General features: G+C 40.0%; 1 protein-coding gene and 1 non-coding gene across 5 annotated transcripts in view; one reads left to right on the forward strand and one right to left on the reverse strand.

Moving 5' to 3' along the window:
• The window catches only part of DDB2 (damage specific DNA binding protein 2), a 20,084-nt gene extending 6,296 nt beyond the window's left edge, over nucleotides 1-13,788 (reverse strand). Inside the window, exons 1-3 of one of the 4 annotated variants that reach the window (XM_074372078.1) lie at nucleotides 13,275-13,788; nucleotides 12,061-12,197; nucleotides 11,495-11,686 (exon numbers count right to left, since the gene is read on the reverse strand). In XM_074372078.1, coding sequence (XP_074228179.1) covers nucleotides 11,495-11,686; nucleotides 12,061-12,197; nucleotides 13,275-13,470 — 525 coding nt within the window. In that variant the 5' untranslated portion in view covers nucleotides 13,471-13,788. The remainder of the gene's footprint in view (nucleotides 1-11,494; nucleotides 11,687-12,060; nucleotides 12,198-13,274) is intronic. The other 3 variants (XM_074372077.1, XM_074372079.1, XM_010964584.3) reach the window with 3 other exon arrangements.
• TRNAP-AGG (transfer RNA proline (anticodon AGG)) lies at nucleotides 1,092-1,163 on the forward strand. Its single transcript has one exon. It is a non-coding gene; the product is annotated as a tRNA-Pro (tRNA).
• Nucleotides 13,789-18,152: the final 4,364 nt, after the last annotated feature.

Here is an 18,152-nt window from a genome sequence, read left to right on the forward strand (position 1 = left end):
CTGGTGTCAGGCCAACCTTCTGTCAGGAACAAGTAGAAAAGGCAGATAAAATATGTGTTCTTAAAGAAAAGTTTCGGAAGTCAACGAAGAGCTACCAAGGCATCAAGGACTTGAAGTCCAGGCTCATGGAGAGAAGAGAAGCAGAAGGTAAGCCTGACATGTGGATGCTGCTTTTCCTCTTGAGGCTTAGGCAGGTAAGAAAGGGGTGGCTTAGAAGCAGAGAAGCTGACTTGAAAAGGGGTGGCTTAGAAGCAGAGAAGCTGACTTGAAAAGTGGTGGCTTAGAAGCTGACGAGCTGAGCAGAGGTTTTGTCAGTCTTAAGGGGGTCAAAAACTGGAGTTCAGACCCGCCCAAGAGGAGAAGTCTTGGGGAAAAAAAACCCAGCTTTTAGTTAGGATCTTCAAATTATATCTCTACAAGTTTTCATATGCCCTATTTGGCATTAAATCTAAAATAACCAGCATATTAGAAGTCAAGATCAAATAACCAGCAACTAAGAGAAAAAAAACAGCAGTTGGAATACACTCACAGGAGATTCAGAAATTGGAGCTATTAGACACAAGCTTTAAAATAACTGTGATCAATGTACATTTAAAAAATAGACCTAATTAAAAAATGGACAATGGGTTTCAACAGGCATTTCCCCAAAGAAGATGTACAAATGGCCAGTAGCACATGAAATATGCTCAATATCATTAGTTATTAGTAAAATGAAAATCAAAACCATAATGAAATACTATTTCACATGCGCTAGGATGGCTATAATCAAAAACATGGACAATAACAAGTGTTGGCAAGACAGCTTGTGAGATGGGAGAAAATACTGCAAACTATATATCTGAGAAGGGGTTAATATTAACAATATATAAGGAACTCAGGCAACTCAATAGCAAAATCAAAGAAGCAAACAAATAACCTGACTTAAAAAATGGGCAAAGTACTTGAATAGACATTTCTCCAAAGACATACAAATGGCCAAAAGGTGTATGAAAAGATGCTCGAAACCACTAATCATCAGGGAAATGCAAAACTAAATGTGATACCACCTCACACCTGTTAGAATGGCTTTTATCAAAAAGACAAGAGGTGGGGAGGGTATAGCTCAGTGGTAGAGTGTGTGACTAGGATGCACAAGGTCCTGGGTTCAATCCTCAGTACCTTCATAAAAAATAAATAGACACCTAATTACCCCCCCAGAATTAAAAATTAAAATTAAAATGTGAGATTATAAAAAATGCTCAAAAAAAGAATAATTGAGTAGAAGAAAAAAAAAAAGAAGTCAGTCTTGTAGACTTAAAAAAAAAAAGACAAGCGATAACAAGTGCTGGCCAGGATGTGGAGAAAATGGAACTCTAGTGCACTGCTGATGGGATGTAAATTGGTAGAGGCATTATGGAAAACAGTATGGAGATTCCCGCAAAATTTAAAAAATAGAACTATGTAATTCCACTTCTGGGTACATATCCAAAGGAAATGAAATTAGTTTCTCAAAGAGTTATCTATCCTCCTGTGTTCACTGCAGCATTATTCACAATTGCCAAGATACGGAAACAACTTAAGTGTCCACTGATGGAGGAATGGAAAAATGTGGTGTATGTATATAATGGAATGTCATTCAGCCTTTAAAAAGAAGGAAATCCTGACATTTGTGACAAACTGGAGGACATTATGCTAAGGGAAGTAAGTCAGACACAGAAAGACAAATACTACATGATCTCACTTACATGTACAATCTAAAAAAGTCAAACTCATAAAGACAGAGTAGAAAGGTGGTTGCCAGAGGGTGGGGGAAAGGGGGAGATGTTGGTCAAAAGGTACAAAATTTCAGTTATTCTGGAGATCTAACGTACAGCGTAGTGACTATAGTTCATAATATTGCAGTGTACACGAAATTTCTAAGAGGGTAGATCTTAAGTGTTCCCAGCTCACAAACACATACACACAAAAGGTAACTATGTGAGGTGATGGATATTAATTATTAATTAGCTTGACTGTGGTAATCAGTTCAATGTATGCATGTATTAAAACATCATGTTGTGGGGAGGATATAGCTCAGTGGTAGAGCATGAGGTCTTGGATTCAATCACCAGTACTTCCATTAAAAAGTAAACAAAGAAACCCCGAACAAATAAATAAACTTAATTACCCCCCCAAAAAGCTTAAAAAATAATTTAAGGTTCATTTTTTTAAATTAAAAATAAACAAACAAAACCTTAAAAAAACACATCATGTTGTACACCTTAAATATGTACAATTTTTATTTGTCAGTCAAGTGTTGGTAAGGATGTGGAGGAACTGAAGACCTCCTACATTGCTGGCAGGAATGTGAAATGGAGCAGTCACTTTGAAAAACAGGCAACTCCAGGGAGGGTATAGCTCAAGTGGTAGAGTGCATGCTTAGCATGCATGAGGTCCTGGGTTCAATCCCCAGTACCTCCATTGAAAAACCAAATAAATAAATTAACCTAATTACCTCCCCTCTGAAAAAAAAAAGAGAGAGAGAGAAAAGAGAAGAAAAACAGGCAATTCCTCAAAAAAAAAAAAATTAAACATAAAGTTACCAAATGACCAAAGAAATAGATACTCAAGAGAAATGCGTATGTATGTTCATGTAAAAACTTGTACACAGATATTCATAGAAAAGTATCCATAATAAAAGAAAAAAGACTAAAATCAATGACACAAATATCTACCTCAAGAAGTTGTAAGACAAACAGGAAACTAAAGCCTAAGAAAGTAGAAGAAAAAAATAAAGAACAGAAATTAATGAAATAAAACAAATATACTGTGGGGAGAATGAACAAAGCCAAAAGTTGTTTCCATGAAAAGACTAATAAAATTGATGAATCCCTGGTGAGAATGACCAAACGAGAAGGCAAAAATAACCAATTTTATGGATGGAAAAGAACATCAATATAAATCTTAGACATTTTAAAAGATAATAAGAGGATATCATAAATAATCTTAAGCCAATAAATTTGAAAACTTAGAGGAAATGGGCAAATTCCTAGAAAAGTACAAACGTGCCAAACTGAAAGAAGATGAAAGAGAAAACTCTGAACAGTCTGATATTTATTAAGGAAATTGCGTCACAACTAAAAACTTTCTTGCAAAGTAAATTCCAGATCCTGGTGGTTTCACTGGTGCATGCACTGAATATTCAAGCAAGAAACAATATCAGTCTTTTTCAGGGGGGGAAAAACTTTATTTTCAAACTATCTCAAACTCATAGAAAATTTGCAAGAATAGCACAAAGAACTGTTTTTTTTCTGGAATGGTTTGATAATAAATTGCCAACATGATGTCCCATCACCCTCAAATACTTTACTATGTACTTCCTACAAGAATATTCCCCCAACCTAACCACCGTAAAGCCATCCAAACTTAATGGTATCTCAAGTAGTTCAAACTCACAGAAACAGAAAGTAGAATTGTGGTTGCCGAGGGCTGAAGGAAAGGGGAAATGGGGAGTTGTTATTCAGTGGGCATACAGTTTCAGTTTTACAAGACGAAAAATTTCTAGAGGTCTGTTGCACATAGTGTGAATACAGTGTTAACTGTACCCTTAAAAATGGTTCAGATGATACATTTTACCCTTATGCGCTTTTACCACAGTTTTTAAAAGAAGCAGTATCACTTGCTAGAAATATAACTGTAAAGGTAAAAAAGTGAAAAAAAAAAAAAACATTAAGAACATTTAGATGAAAAACTCAAATATTACTGGTAAACCAGAACAAATTAAAAAACCACTAGTGTAATTTACCACATTAACAGAATAGAGGAGGAAATTATATGCTGACCTCAATAGACACAAAAAAGTATTTGATGAAATTCAGTTATCATTCATGATAAGAGCTTCTGGCAAATCAGGAATAAAAGAAGAACTCACTTAATCTGATAAAGCACTTAAAAACAAGTTTTAAAACAATCATGCTCCTAGGTATATACGTAAAAGAACTGAAAACAGTTGTTCAAAAACTTGTACATGAACATTCATAGGAATTGTATCATAATAGCAAAAGGTGAAGCAATCCAAATGTCCATCAACAGATGAATGGCTAAACAAAATTTGGTATAGTCATACAATGGAATATTATTGAACTATGAAAAGGAATAAAGTACTGATACCGGCTATAACATGGATGAACCTAGAAAACATGCCAAGTAGATGAGGCCAGACCCCCAAAGGACAAATATTATGTGATTCCATTTATATGCAGTACCTGGAATAGTCAAATTCAGAGACAGAAAGGAAATTAGTGGGGCTGGGGGGAAAGTGTAATAGAGAGGCATTTTTTAATGGGTAGAGTTTTATTTGGGGATGAAAAAGTTCTGGAGATGGATCATGGTGATGGTTGCCCAACATGTGAATGTATTAATGCCACTGAACTGTACACTTTAAAATGGTTAAAATGTTATATTTTATGTTACATGTATTTTACCATAACAAAAAGTAACAGAAATGTTACTTAGTGATAAAATATAAAAGACATCTATGATTGAGAACAAGTCAAGGATGTCTATTATAGCCAACATTCAACAATGTAATAGAGGTCTTTGCCAATGGAATAAAGCAAAAAAGTGTAAAAATGGTAAAGGAAGAAATCAAACTCTCATGATTTGGAGGATGACAAGATTGTGTAGGAAAGAAATTTAAAGCCTCAAAGAAACTATTAAAATTAGTAAGTATGAATTTCTCCTTCCAATCATGATGAAGTATCAAAAATCAGATATATTCTCCTGCCTTACACAACTAGAAAAAATGGACAAAATATATGAAATATGGTTTCAGATACTGGTCAACAGTCAGCACGAGACAGGAGGGAAAGAAATAAGGTAGCCCCAGCTTACTGCTTGGAGAGAGACAGTGTCCAGGCTGCAGCACAGGGAAGGAGGACCCAAACGGCCTTATAGTCTCACTGGGCTGAGGGGACAGAGTCTGGGAAAGTCAACAGGGCAAGAATTTGTGGGGCAAAATTATGGGGAGGGAGATACACAGAGAGAGCGTTCTGAGATTTTCAGAGGGGTCCTCTCAGATCTTTGAGTAAATATCATTGTGTAAAGGTGTGTGAGGAAACTAAACAAGGCTGGGGGTAAAAACACCAGAAATGAGTAGGAGGGGAAATCCTTAGAACAGTCTGTATTCTCACCATCCAGAATGAAAAGATTCTTACTATACAGAACATTGAGTAGAGTCCTCAAAAGGGTACTGCCTCAGGGTGAGGCCAACTCACACCCAGACTATAGGCTGCCCTATACCCCCGTTAAGCAGCGTAGATTGAATAATGGTCCCTCAAGAGGTCCATGACCTGATCCCTGGAACCTGTGAATATTACCTTAGATGACACAGGGGCCATTTTTAAAGCAGCTAGGAGGAAAAAAAGGAAAAATCACATGAAAATGAACATAGGAATGAAAGCAGACTTCCACATCAGAAGTCATCTTTAAAGTACTAAAAGAAAAAAAAAAAACCAAAAAACCTGTGAACTTAGAATTCTATACCCAGTAAAAATGCCTTTAAAAATGGCAAAATAAAGACCTTCTCAGACAGACAAAAGGAGGAAAACAATGCATCACCAACCAACCTGCATTATAGGAAATGTTAAAAGAATTTCTTCAGGCAGAAAGAAAATGTTACCAAAAGGAAGTCTGCTTCACACAAAGGAATGAAAAGCCCTGGAAATGGCAAACATGTGGATAAATTAAAGTTTTCTTCTCATTAAAAAAATGTTTTTAAAAGATACCTACCCTACAACCCAGCCATTCCACAACTAGGTATTTACTCAAGAAAAATGAAAACATATATCCACACAAAGACTTAGCACATGAATGTTCATAACAGCTTTATTTGCAACAGTCAGAAACTGGAAAAAATCCAAATATCCTTCAACAGGTAAATGAATAAATAAATTGTGGTATATTGATACAGTGGAACACTACTCAGAAAGAAAAATAAAACCTCTGATACATGCAAAATTGTAGATGAATCTCAAATATGTATAATGCATGAAAGAAGCCAGAAAAAAACAAGAGTACATATATGATGTCATTTATATAAAAGTCTAGAAAATGCAAATTTATCAATAGGGATAGAAAGCAGATTAGTGGTTTTCAAGGGACAAGACAAAGGGTAGAAAGGGATGGATTACCAAAGGGTATGAGAAAACTTTGGGGGTGACGGATATGTTCATTACTTTAATTGTGGTGATTTTTCCACAGTTGCATACGTATGTCAAAACTCATCAAATTGGTACACTTTAAATATGTGCAGTTTATCATAATCAATTATATCTCAATAATTTAACAAAAAAAGATTAAAAAAATTAAAAATAGCAATGTATTATGGAGTATATAATATATGCAAAAGTAAAATGTAGGCCAATGACAGAAGGGAGTAAATGGAAGTAAATATATGGTTGTGAGAGTCTTACAATACATGTGAAGTAGTATATTATTTGAAGACTCACTCTTATGTTAACCATGTACATTGTACTGTAGAGCAACTACTGAAAAAGAGAAAAGGGAAAGAGAAAGTATAACTGAAAATCGAATAGTGGAGACAAAATTGAATCATAAAAAGTACTCAACCAAAAAGAAGACAAGAGGTGGGAGGGATATAGCTCAGTGGTAGAGTGCCTGCTTAGCATGCACGGGGTCCTGGGTTCAATCCCCAGTGCCTCCATAAAAAATAATAATAAAATAAAATAAAAGAGAAGGCAGAAAAAAGGAAAATGGAACAAAGAGATGGGACAAATAGAAATTGAAGGTGACAGACTTAAACCCAATCTTAGTTATCATATTAAGTGTAAATGGTCAAATGTTCCAATTAAAAGGCAGTGATTGTCAGATTGAGTTTTTTTTTTAGAATACTGTCTGCAGGAAACTTATTTTATTTTTTAAATTTATTTAAAAATTTTTTCTGTTTTAAACTCATACATGTGTTTTCTTTTTTTTTTGGCAGGGGGGTAATTAGGTTTATTTTATTTATTTTTAGAGGAGGTACTGGGGATTGAACCTATGACCTCATGCATGTTAAGCATGAACTCTCCACTTAAGCTATACCCTCCTAACAGAAAACTCATTTTATATACAAATACACAAATAGGTTAAAAATAAAAGGATGAAGAAAGCTGGGGTGGTCATATTAATATCAAACAAAGAAGATTTCAGAACAAGAAATATTACCAGGGATAAAGGGAGCCATCTCACAATGACAAAGGTGTCAGTTCACCAAAAGGATGTAATTCTAAATGTGTAAGAAGCTAATAACAGAGTTTCCATATTCATGAAGCAAAAACTAAAGGAAAACAGAAACACAATTTTATAGTTGGAGATTCTAATATTCCTCTCTCCTCTCTCAATAATTGATAAAAGATAGAAAAGTAAATAAGGTACAGAACATTTGAACAACACTATCAAGCAACTTAAACTAATTGACATTTTGAGAATATTTCACCCCAAAATAGTACATTATTTTCAAATGCACATGGAACATTCACTAAGACAGTCCACATACAAATAAAAGATGTAAAATGACTGGAATAATATAAAATGTCTTCTGTTCATAACAGAATTGAACTAGAAATCAATAACAGAGAGAGATCTCAACAATCCTCAAATATTTGGAAATTAAACAACATACTTCAGAATAACCCATAGGTCAAAGAAGAAATCATAAAGAATTAGGAAAATAATTTGAACTGAATGAAAACAAAAACACAACAAAATCTGTGAGATGCAGTTAAAGACATACTTAGAGGGAAATGTATAGCATTAAATGGTTATATTATAAAAGAAAGTTCTCAGATAAACAATCTAAGCTTTTATCTTAAGAAACTAGAAAGAGAAGAGCAAATTATACCCAAGGTAAGCACAGGAAAGAAAATAATAAACCAAAAATTAACAAAAAAGAAAACAGAAAAACAATAGAGAAAATCAATGAAACTAAAAGCTGGTTCTTTGAAAATATCAATAAAATTGATAAATATCTAGCAAACTGGTCAGGAATAAAAGAGAAGACGCAAATTAGTAATATCAAGTATACGGGAGGCATTACTACAGATCTTATAGATATTAAAATAAGGGAATATAAGGATAACTTTATGCCACTAAATTCAACAACTTAGATAAAATGGATAAATTACTTGAAAGACAAATTACCAAGTTCCTTCAAGAAGAAATAGATAATTTAAATTGCCCTATACCTATTAATGAAATTAAATATATAGTTAAAAGACCTTCCAATAAAAAAAACTCCAGCTGGGGGTAATAGCTCAGTGGTAGAGCACATACTTAGCATGCACAAGGTCCTGGATTCTATTCCCAGTACCTCCATAAAAAATTTTTAATTTAATTTAAAAACCATAAAAACTCCAGTTCCAGATGGCTTCACTAGAGTGAATCTTATAAAAAATTTAAGCAAGAAATAATAAAAATTCTACATAAATTATTCCAGAAAATACAAGAGGAGGGAACACTTCCCAACTCTTTATGAGGTCTGCATTACCCTGATGCCAAAACCAAAGGCATTACAAAAAAACAGAAATTATTAGATATTTTAAAGTGGTCATCATCTGATATGAGATGATTAAACTAGAATTTCCGATGTAATAAGTAAAACAGAACAGATTCAAGGATAGAATACTTATGTAATAATCTAAGTAGATGAATGAGTGTGTGTAAAGATGCTTCAAATGGGGATTTCAGGTAATATTTACTTTATACTTTTTTCTGTATTGTTTGAACTTCTTACAATAAGCCTAGATCACTTTTACAATGAGAACGAAATGAAGTTATCTTCATTTTGAAAATGTAACATATTCTTTTGCCACGGGCCTGAAGATGTAAAGATCAGAGCCAAGTTCAGATGACTAAAGAAATGACAAAATGAGGAACTGCTCCCCTAGTCACTGGTTTCAGATCAACTTTCTGCTGTCCCTGTCTGGGAGAAAATTCAGACAGTTCTCCAAACTGCCACATCCTTCTTCTGCTCCAGCCTAGCTCCCTCTTTGTCACATAGTTCAAATGCCTAGACCAATCTCCACAACTAAGGAAACTTCACTTAAATGGGCATTAAAATAAAGGCTAATGTAAACCAAAAGCAGCCTCAGCCTGGCACAACTTCAAAGCAGCTATCATTCCCCTTTTGGTCAGAAGGCTCTTCTGCTAGGACATTCTTAAGCCATTTCTTAAATTTCTCTATTCCCATGTCCTGGATGTCTAGGGAAAACAAAAACAAAAACAGAAACAAATCTCTCTCTGACTAAGCCCTGGGTTCTGACTTCCATTTTAAGCTGCCCCTTCCAGTGGTCACCTGTCTTAACAGCTAGCTGGGAATCCCACCGAGTTCTGTCCACAGCACTCCTCTGGCTGCCTTTCTTCTGGCTTCAGGCACTTCTTTTTTTGAGCATCCATCTCATACCTTGAATCCTAATCCCCCAAGCCTGCCTAACCTGGCCTCTTCTGATGGGCTGCTCTCCAAACCCTCCACTTAAAAGAACTCATTGTGGGTTCACCCTTAGCCTTTTCTACCTCCAAACCACAGTGGAAAAATGTCAGTGAGCTAATGCAGAATCCAGCCCACAGATGTGTTTTATTTAGCTACACAGCATGTTCAATTTTATTTAGTTTCCAACATTAAAAATCAGGGTATTTTAAATTGAAACCCTTGTGCACTGTTGGAGGAAATGTAAAATGGTGCAGCCTCTATTATGGTGGTTCCTCAAAAAATTAAAAATAGAGTTACCATGTGATCCAACAATTCCACTCTAGGTATATACCAAAAGAACTGAAAGCAGGGACTCAAAAAGACATTTGTACAACCATGTTCAGAGCAGCGTTATTCACAAAAGCCAAAAGGCAAAAGCATCCCAAGTGTCTACCAACACATGAATAGATAAAATCTGGCTATATACATACAGTGGAACATTATTCAGCCTTAAAAAGGAAGAAAATTCTGGCACATGCTGCAACATGAATGAACCTTGAGGACATTATGCTAAGTGAAATAAGCCAGTCACAAAAGGACAAATATCATATGATTCCACTTACATGAGAATACTAAGTCAAAATCATAGAGACAGAAAGCAGAATGGTGGTTGCCAGGGGTGGGAGAGAGGGAGGAAAGGGGAGTTAGTGTTTAATGGGTAGAGAATTTTAGTTTTGCAAAATGAAAAAGTTCTGGAGACTGTTACACAAGAATGTGAATGTACTTAATGCCGCCGAACTGTACACTTCAAAATGGTCATGATGGTAAATTTTATGCTATCTGTATTTCACCCTAATTTAAAAAAATCAGAATGTTTCATGTAAAAAAAAATCAGGCTTCATTTGAAAAACTTAGATCTGATACCATGGGACTTAGTTTCTTGCCTGTCAACCATCTCCGGTTTATTACTAACCACAATCCTACGTCATTCTTTTATCTGTCTGGCTTCTTAGGGCATGTGAGTTTGTGGTCCCTGCTTTAAACCCAGAGTGTCACTTTTTACCTTACAGCCCTCCAATGTTAGTCCCCAGCAGGGCAAGCTAAAGGTCTTCCCTTCGGTGGAGGAGCTAACCCCGCACTCCCCAGGGACTGATGACAAACACTAGCATCCCTAAAAAGCCCTTTGCCAAACCTTGCCCCAAACACACTCTGCTTTTCCTCCTTTTCCCTCCATTTATCTAAATACTGTTCTTCCTCACTCCTCAATCATCCACGAAACCTCCTCTATCAACTCTAATTCACAAGAGGTTCTTCCTTCTGTTAAATTCTGCAGCATTTAGCATCTGTATTGCTGTATTGTTAGTATGTATATATCCCACCTACCCAGTTACACTCCAAGCCCCTCATTCATTCAGCAAATATAAAGCAGCTACTCTAGGCCAAACACTGTTCTAGGCACTGGGGATAGAGCAGTAAACCAGAAAGACAAGGTCCCTGCCATCACGGAGCTTACTTTCCAGTGGACAAAGACCTACAAATAAGTCAATTCAGATACTGAGAAACACTGTAGGGGTAAAGTGAGGCAGGGCAATGAGATAGGGAGTGATGGGGGGAGGTGCTACTTTAGGCAGAGTGGTAGTGAAAGCCTTTTTGAGGAAGTATATTGAGCGGAGACCTGAAGGATAAGAGGGAGCCAGCCACAAGAAAACCATGGGGCAGAGCTCTCCAAAGGGAACAGCAAGTGCAAAGACCCAGTTGCAGGAACAGAAATGGCTAGTACAGCTAAAGCACAGGAAATGAGGAGAGACAGCAGCACAAGATGAGGTCGAGGCGGTAAGGGGCTTAGATTCCACTCTATGTGGTGACTTACTAGCAGGTGATCAATATTTCATACTTCCTAATATTTTAAGGGCAGGCCTTCAACAAAGATTTGAATATCATCACCATTTACTTGTTTGAAAATACCCACAGTTACTTTTGATCCCAATCATCTTGTCACTGGATGACTTCTCATCCCTTCAACAAACACTTCTTCAGCACTATCGTCTGGCACAGGGAACTGCTCACCCCTTTAATGAAGGTGGGTTTGTCCTTTATGCCAAAGTTCCAGAGCATGATATCTCCCCCTTTGGAACCCACAGCCACGGTGCTGGGGTGAGCTGGGTGCCATGCCAGGGATGTGGCCCTCCTGTCAAAAGGGGCAGCCTTTTGGAATATCCGGTAAGAAGCCAGAGAGTGCAAAAAGGACTGCTGAAGACCCTGACACAAAGAGAAAAGAATTAAACTGAATTAAAACACACGGTACATTGTCAATCTCTGACTCCTCCCTAGATGAGGCCTGGGGCCAAGTCCTCCCACTTAAAGGAAATCTAACTGCCTGGCTCCGTGCCTAAAAATATTTGCAATTACATAATCTAATCATGGAAAGCAAAGGGACAGAGCGCATTTCAGCTGGGACCCCTACAGCATAGGACTTCTACCTGGCTGAATGCCCAGTAAGCCAGTCACCAAAGTGGGGGTGATCTGACCACTCTGAAAACCCACTGAACCAACCCAACATCTAATTTTGGACCATCCAGTAGTAAAAAGGCACCATGCAAACCCTTGAGCACTTCAGCCAGGAAATGCCTCACCTGCTGTAGTGATGGCCAGGTAGCTCTGCCCAGCTTATGCTGGTGGAGGGCCCTGACGATGCTGCTGCATGATGCCGAGACCCGCAGGCTAGCCAACCCCGCCCAAAGGCAGCCTGAGTCAAATCTTCTGCTAGAACCTGCCAAGCAGAAGAGACACATATTTTCCGCTCCAATCTCCCGCAAGAAAGTTTTTTCTGCTGAAACCCCAGAAAGAAAGCCTTGTTTCATTCAGCATAGACAATCTCTCTAATCACCTCCTAAGGCCTTTCCATCGTCTGCTTAGTCTCATTCAGCACAAGAAATAAATAGTGAGTAGGGATCCAGCCCTTTCCAAAAAACATTCCCCCAAATAGTAATTCTGAAGTAAAACTATGATCTTGCAGGGTTTCTGAGAACTAAGCCAAAGAAACATACAAGAACTGCAGACCTCTTCTCAGTGGGGCTGGAAAACTTGTGATAGGGTTGAGTAACAATTTTAAAATCATATATAATGCACAATAAAAAGATTTTAGGACAGTATATAGGTGATTGGGAAAAGCAGTTTCTTTAAATCCTGTATTAAAATAATGTAGAGGTGACCAGTTGTGGCCCCAAGTCCAATCTGTTCTCCTGAAAACCAGCAGGCTCCAGAGAGTCTGGCATGGAGCTAAATTCACTAGGCTACTTTTTGAGGGGTAGATCCACCTAAAATAGGAATAAAGCAACTCTGAATTACCAACATGTATTTGAGGACCTGATCTCTATGAATCCTGCCTCTTGACAACCAATTCTTTCTTCTCATGAGCAAAAACCACTTCATCCACGACCCCCTGCTCTCATTTTTTGAGCTCCTCACATTTCTTATAGGCCCAGGTTCAAGTCCCCCCCTCAAAAACCCCTGAGGATGAGTTTTCAAAGGAAGAAAGGAAGGGAATTGAGGGTTCCCGCATCTAAACCAAGGACATACAGCTAACAATCGTGACTATCAAAATTAAGCACACACATCTCCAGGCAAGGTAGGATTATCTTAAGCTCTCCTTGGTGTGTAAAACTCCTGGTACAAACAAGGAACTTGGGAAGTCCGTTGTGTCTGTTGTAATGGAGTTCATCTGCCTCTTCCCGTCACCTGAGGGAGGTTAAGCCCAAGCTCTAAGGTGTCAAAGGACCTGCAGACAAAATGCATAGCCTGAGGCGCCCATAATTTGGGACAGCCTCAGGAACCTAGGAGCACCCACCCCCACTCCAGCCTCCTGCGTGAGAACCCCAAATGGCAGAATTATTAAAGCAGCAGGCGCAGGCAGTACCGGGGCCCTTCACACAGAGCTTCTTGGCCTCGGGTTCCAGCTCCCGGGGGCTTCTGTTCCTCTTGCTCTTGGGACGCACAACCACCTCGGGGGTCTTCTGGGTTTCTGGGCGTTTCCTGGGAGCCATCGCGTCCTCCGTGAGATGGGGTACTATGCCCTACGCCGAGATCACCGAGGGAGGATGAGAAGCCTCTGGGGAGAAACAAGGCGGGGACCAGGGAACGCGCCGAGCCACAGGTAGGCCAACTAAGCCAACTTCCCGCCAAACAGGCTCACCGGGAAGGCGGGGGCGCGCGCAGAGAGATGGGAAGTGTGTGCAGGGAGGGCCTCATCCGCTCCCTAGAGAAAAGGGCTGTCGCCTACGTGTTGGCCCTGATCTAGTCCAAGTCAAGTCAGCTGACCTGCCAGAAATAAAGATGGCCCCCGGCACTGGGCCTGCCAACTTGAAGCCTCCTCAGACTCCTCGCTGCCAGGCCTCTGGGCACCCTGAGACCTGATGCCAATCAAGGCCTTGACCCCGCCCTCCCTACATTCTAATTGGTGACCACGCCCTCTCGGGCTTTATGATTGGCTGACCCATACAGTTGGCGTGAGAAGGCTTTGCAGAAAGCAAGCCACTTCCCCGCGGTGGAAACCCAGCTGATTCCGTTCCTGGCTTTGCGGTCGGTGTTGGTTACTTAGATTTCTCCAGCCCCGTCGAATCTCACCTACTCTGTGGAGAGTGGTTGAAACCCGCAGCTTTTAACTGAGGATTCCCCAAACCTGCTGAGTGTCCGCCTAAGGAGCAGCCTGGGGCAGTGTTGACGGGCCGGAGAGCGTGGACTGACCACCGGGGCCAAAGTCTTGTGCCCCCGACTTCAGCCAAAGGCCAGAGCAGTGAGCCTCATCGGTGTCCCTCCCCGCCCGACAGGATGCACCCTACTTTCTGCGACGAGCCAGGCAGGAGCTGGGGTTAGTTGGGGACTGCTGTCGTTTCCTTTCACCCGCTAAGTACAGTGCCAGGCGCTTTGGGAGGGTGAGAAGAGACAAAAATGCATTAATGGTAGATCTTGCATTAAAAGAGCTTTCAGACCGGTGGGGACGGAAGACAGTTATACAAATAACTCTTGGAAGGAAATGAGTGCTCCAAAAGAGATACTGGAAAAAGCTTTCTTGATGGGAAGAAAGATTATCTCAGGGTGTTAGAAATGGCAACTACCAGGGAAAAGGACAAGCTGGTACCTTCTCCCCTCCAGGCCCGTAGCTGCGTTTTCAGAGCTGTGTTACAGAAGCGAGCTGGCCCCCCTTCCCACTGCCCGCCTTACTCAGACCAGCCATTAGTTCACCTCAGCAGGGTGCTCATTTCTAGGGGATCCTGAAGTATGAGAAACGGCCCTGCCCCTAAGTGGTTTACAACCTACTGAGAAGAAAAATACATGTGTGGAACAATTCAAGTTGAACAATTAAAGAAAGAACACAGTTGGGTCCTAAATTGTGGTATGCCAACTAAGACTATTAGATACATTCAGAAAAGATAATCTAATGGAGAAAGAAGTATTTAGGAAAGCCTCACAGGGAGGTGGGATTTTGTGAAGTTGGCTGGGGGAGAGAGAAGAGCACCCTAGGAGGAGAAACAGCTTAATAAAAGTTAGGAATGGGTATGGGTTATGAGAAAGAGAAAAGCAGCTCCCAGCATCTGGGACTATCAGCTAAGCCTTAGTGTTCTGTCAAAATAACACAGTTTCACAAAACACCAGCACAGACAAGGACATTCTGTGATCATTATAGATCAACGCAAAAGCATGATTGCTAATGTTTGAACATAGGCAAAACCTGAACATTGTCCAAACCACAAAAGTGAACAAACATACCCCTATTATTTTGGCTAGTATGAATGACTGTAAATTCTTTCCTAATCACAGCTTTAGCTTTGCTTCATCCCTCCCACCTTAAAGATAAGATTTATTGAGACCCAATCATAGAATCACCTCCATTTCCTGACACTCTCCAATCCAGAGCAAAGCCTCAATTCCCTGAACCCTTATCCAAATCATCCAACACAAGCCAATCCTATAAGTTCTTTCTAATGCCTTCGTACAGAGATGTCCCACCATTCCTCATGGTATGCATTGCCTGTTGCAATGAGCAACAGACCTGAAGTTCAACTGCTGGTGTGGCCCTGATGGTATTTGGCTTGGGGGTATTAATATTTATGAGTAGAATAAGAGGCAGCTTGAAAACGAGAAAATTGATCACAGTACAGATTTGTGCATAGTAAGAGAGGCCAAATAAAGGGGGATATTGAATGGTAGGAAGAAGAGTTCATTCTACTGACATGAAAAACCTACTCTGTTCCTGGCATTATTCCAGTCAAAAAGAATGCTGACCTGAAAAATGCTCTTTTTCCCCATGGAATATGCCTTTTAATAGTAAATAGTAATAGTAAACCTATAGCTACCATAGAGGGTGATAAGCTTGGTGAGAGAGGAAGCATTGGGTTCTGGCGGGGCAGAGGGGCACAGAAAAAGGACATTTGAACTCAGCTTGGAGTGGGGTGAAGAAGGATCAGTGTCAAGGAAGTCTTCCCAGAGAAGGTGATGTCTGGAGAGGAGATTGGGAGAGCATACCAGGCAGAGGGAGTAGAAAATGAAAAGGCAGGGAGGTTATAGGTAGCCAGGATGGATTCATGAGCAAAGGAAATGTCCTCCTTAACGCTAGATTTTCCCAGAATCCCTTTTTAGGATGGAGGAGTTTTCCATGATGGATTAAAAAAACAAAAAACCAGGTGTGAGCAGTGGAGACCTGCCTTGCATGTACCAGTAAAGCGCTTTGCCCCAGGTTGTGTGTTGGGCCATCCTTACCCTGGGTTTTGGTTTGTTTCAGCACAAAGCAGCTCCCCAGGAACACTATGTCATCCATTCCCATCTGATGAACCATCAGGTGCAGGGTGGATAAAAGCCTTTATACAAAATTTTTGAAGCAGCTAATCTGATAATGAAGTACAGCATTGCTTCAATTTCATGCCATGGAGAGGCTGTGCCACGAAACCCCATTTATAGATGTTTTGTTTCTATCTGGGACACTACTTTTGACATAAGGCATCACAAGGCAATTCATTCAAAAGCTGCTGGTGATAGCAAATCAAGGTCTCGCGTTCACACTGGAAGCTGAGCAGACCACAAGCATGACCCTAAATAATGCCAGTTTCTTTGATCTGCAAAACAATCTGTGGCTTAGGTGTTTTCTAGAACAAATAATATAGCACTGTGGAAAGAGCACTGTACTTCGACTATGTATGTGATTTTGGGTTCATCATTTCACTTCTCTATGCCTTAGTTTCCTATATAAAATGAACTGGAGAGGAGGGGGTCTCTCAGATCCTTTCCAGTTTTTAAATCTGTGATCCTGTGACTTGCTGTTAAAGCAGCAGAAACTAGTGATTGCTTTCAACTCTGGCCTCCCTGTGGGAAGTTTCCATCTAGTAGGAATAATTTCCCTGTTGCAGGCTGATACATGACTCTGATTCTGATCATGCTGTCTATGGATCCAAACACCCTGCTGAGTCTGCAAAACCATCCATAATCCACATGGATGGTGTGTGCAGGCTTCCCACACAGTTACTGCATCCAGTGGTTTGTAAATGACAGCCTCAAGGATTCTGCAGCGCCTTGTGGGGAACTGAAGTTTAAATTCCAACTAAAGAATTGGAAACAGACTGAATACAGCATCCAGAGTCCTTGTTGCTTGGCATCTCCAATACATATTTAAATGCCCAAATATGAATAGATTTGTAATACTGCTAAATGACTCCTACTCTCTGGGAACAGCATCCATTTTCCAAAATATAATTTTTGGTAGCTTTGGAAGTGTCAGACAGCTGTGTAAATACCCCCAAACCCCACCTTCTGCCTCTACTGTGGGAGATGAGGCACCATCCACGCATTAAATCAATATCCTGTCATGAAATACCATCAGTGCCAGATGCCAGGAAAGTTCTCTAGGCAGCCAGAGTTGCAGGGCAATTGCCAGAATGCTGAAATAATATATGAATCTGCTTTGCAAACTGTAAAGTGTTCTACAAATAGTTGTTATATAAGGTCCTGGCAGTATGTTATTTACTGATAAGGTTTGATAAAGGTGGTGAAGAAGCAAGCTCTTCTCAAGAGTTCTCAGCAGTCAGAGAGCCGTCACGGAAAGAGTGGGGACCAGAGAATCAGAAACCAGCAGTTTGAGTTCTGGCAATGCCCTCTACTCACTTTTTTAATGCCAAAGGTCTCTTCAAGGACTGCAAAAATCCCAAGTGGCAGAAATAAAAATGATTCTCTCTGTGTTATAGCCAAGCCAGTTCCCCAGGAGCGGATGAGTCACATGCTGGTGGGACCGGGAGAACGACATTTACATCCCATTACATTCCCCTCTTCTCACTCCCCTCTCCACTTTCCTGCTTTGGCTCCTGTCCCTAGGAGCCAATGTCCTATTACTAGGACATTGTAACTCCAGCATCACGTGACAAAGGACTCAAGGAACCTCAGTTACCTTTCTCCCTGTAAAGCGGTAAGCTGCCTGGGTAGCTGTGGTTCTCATTGGTGAAGCCAATAGCCTGGGGGACGGAGTGTTTCTTGGTACAGATTCACATATATCCTCTCCAACCCTCCAAACTTGGAGTGGCATCACTGCAGGCACATTTACTGTAATTCCCCTTTGTGCTTGACTGTCCCTGTGTCAAAAGGCCCCAGAATCCAAGTGTTTTGTCATAATTATGGACAGTCTTGACGTTTGTGTTGGCAGCATTTAGGCTACTGATCCATTCCCCAAAGAGGCACATTTGTG

Source organism: Camelus bactrianus, chromosome 10 (genome assembly GCF_048773025.1).
Source record: "Camelus bactrianus isolate YW-2024 breed Bactrian camel chromosome 10, ASM4877302v1, whole genome shotgun sequence".
Lineage (NCBI taxonomy): Eukaryota > Metazoa > Chordata > Mammalia > Artiodactyla > Camelidae > Camelus > Camelus bactrianus.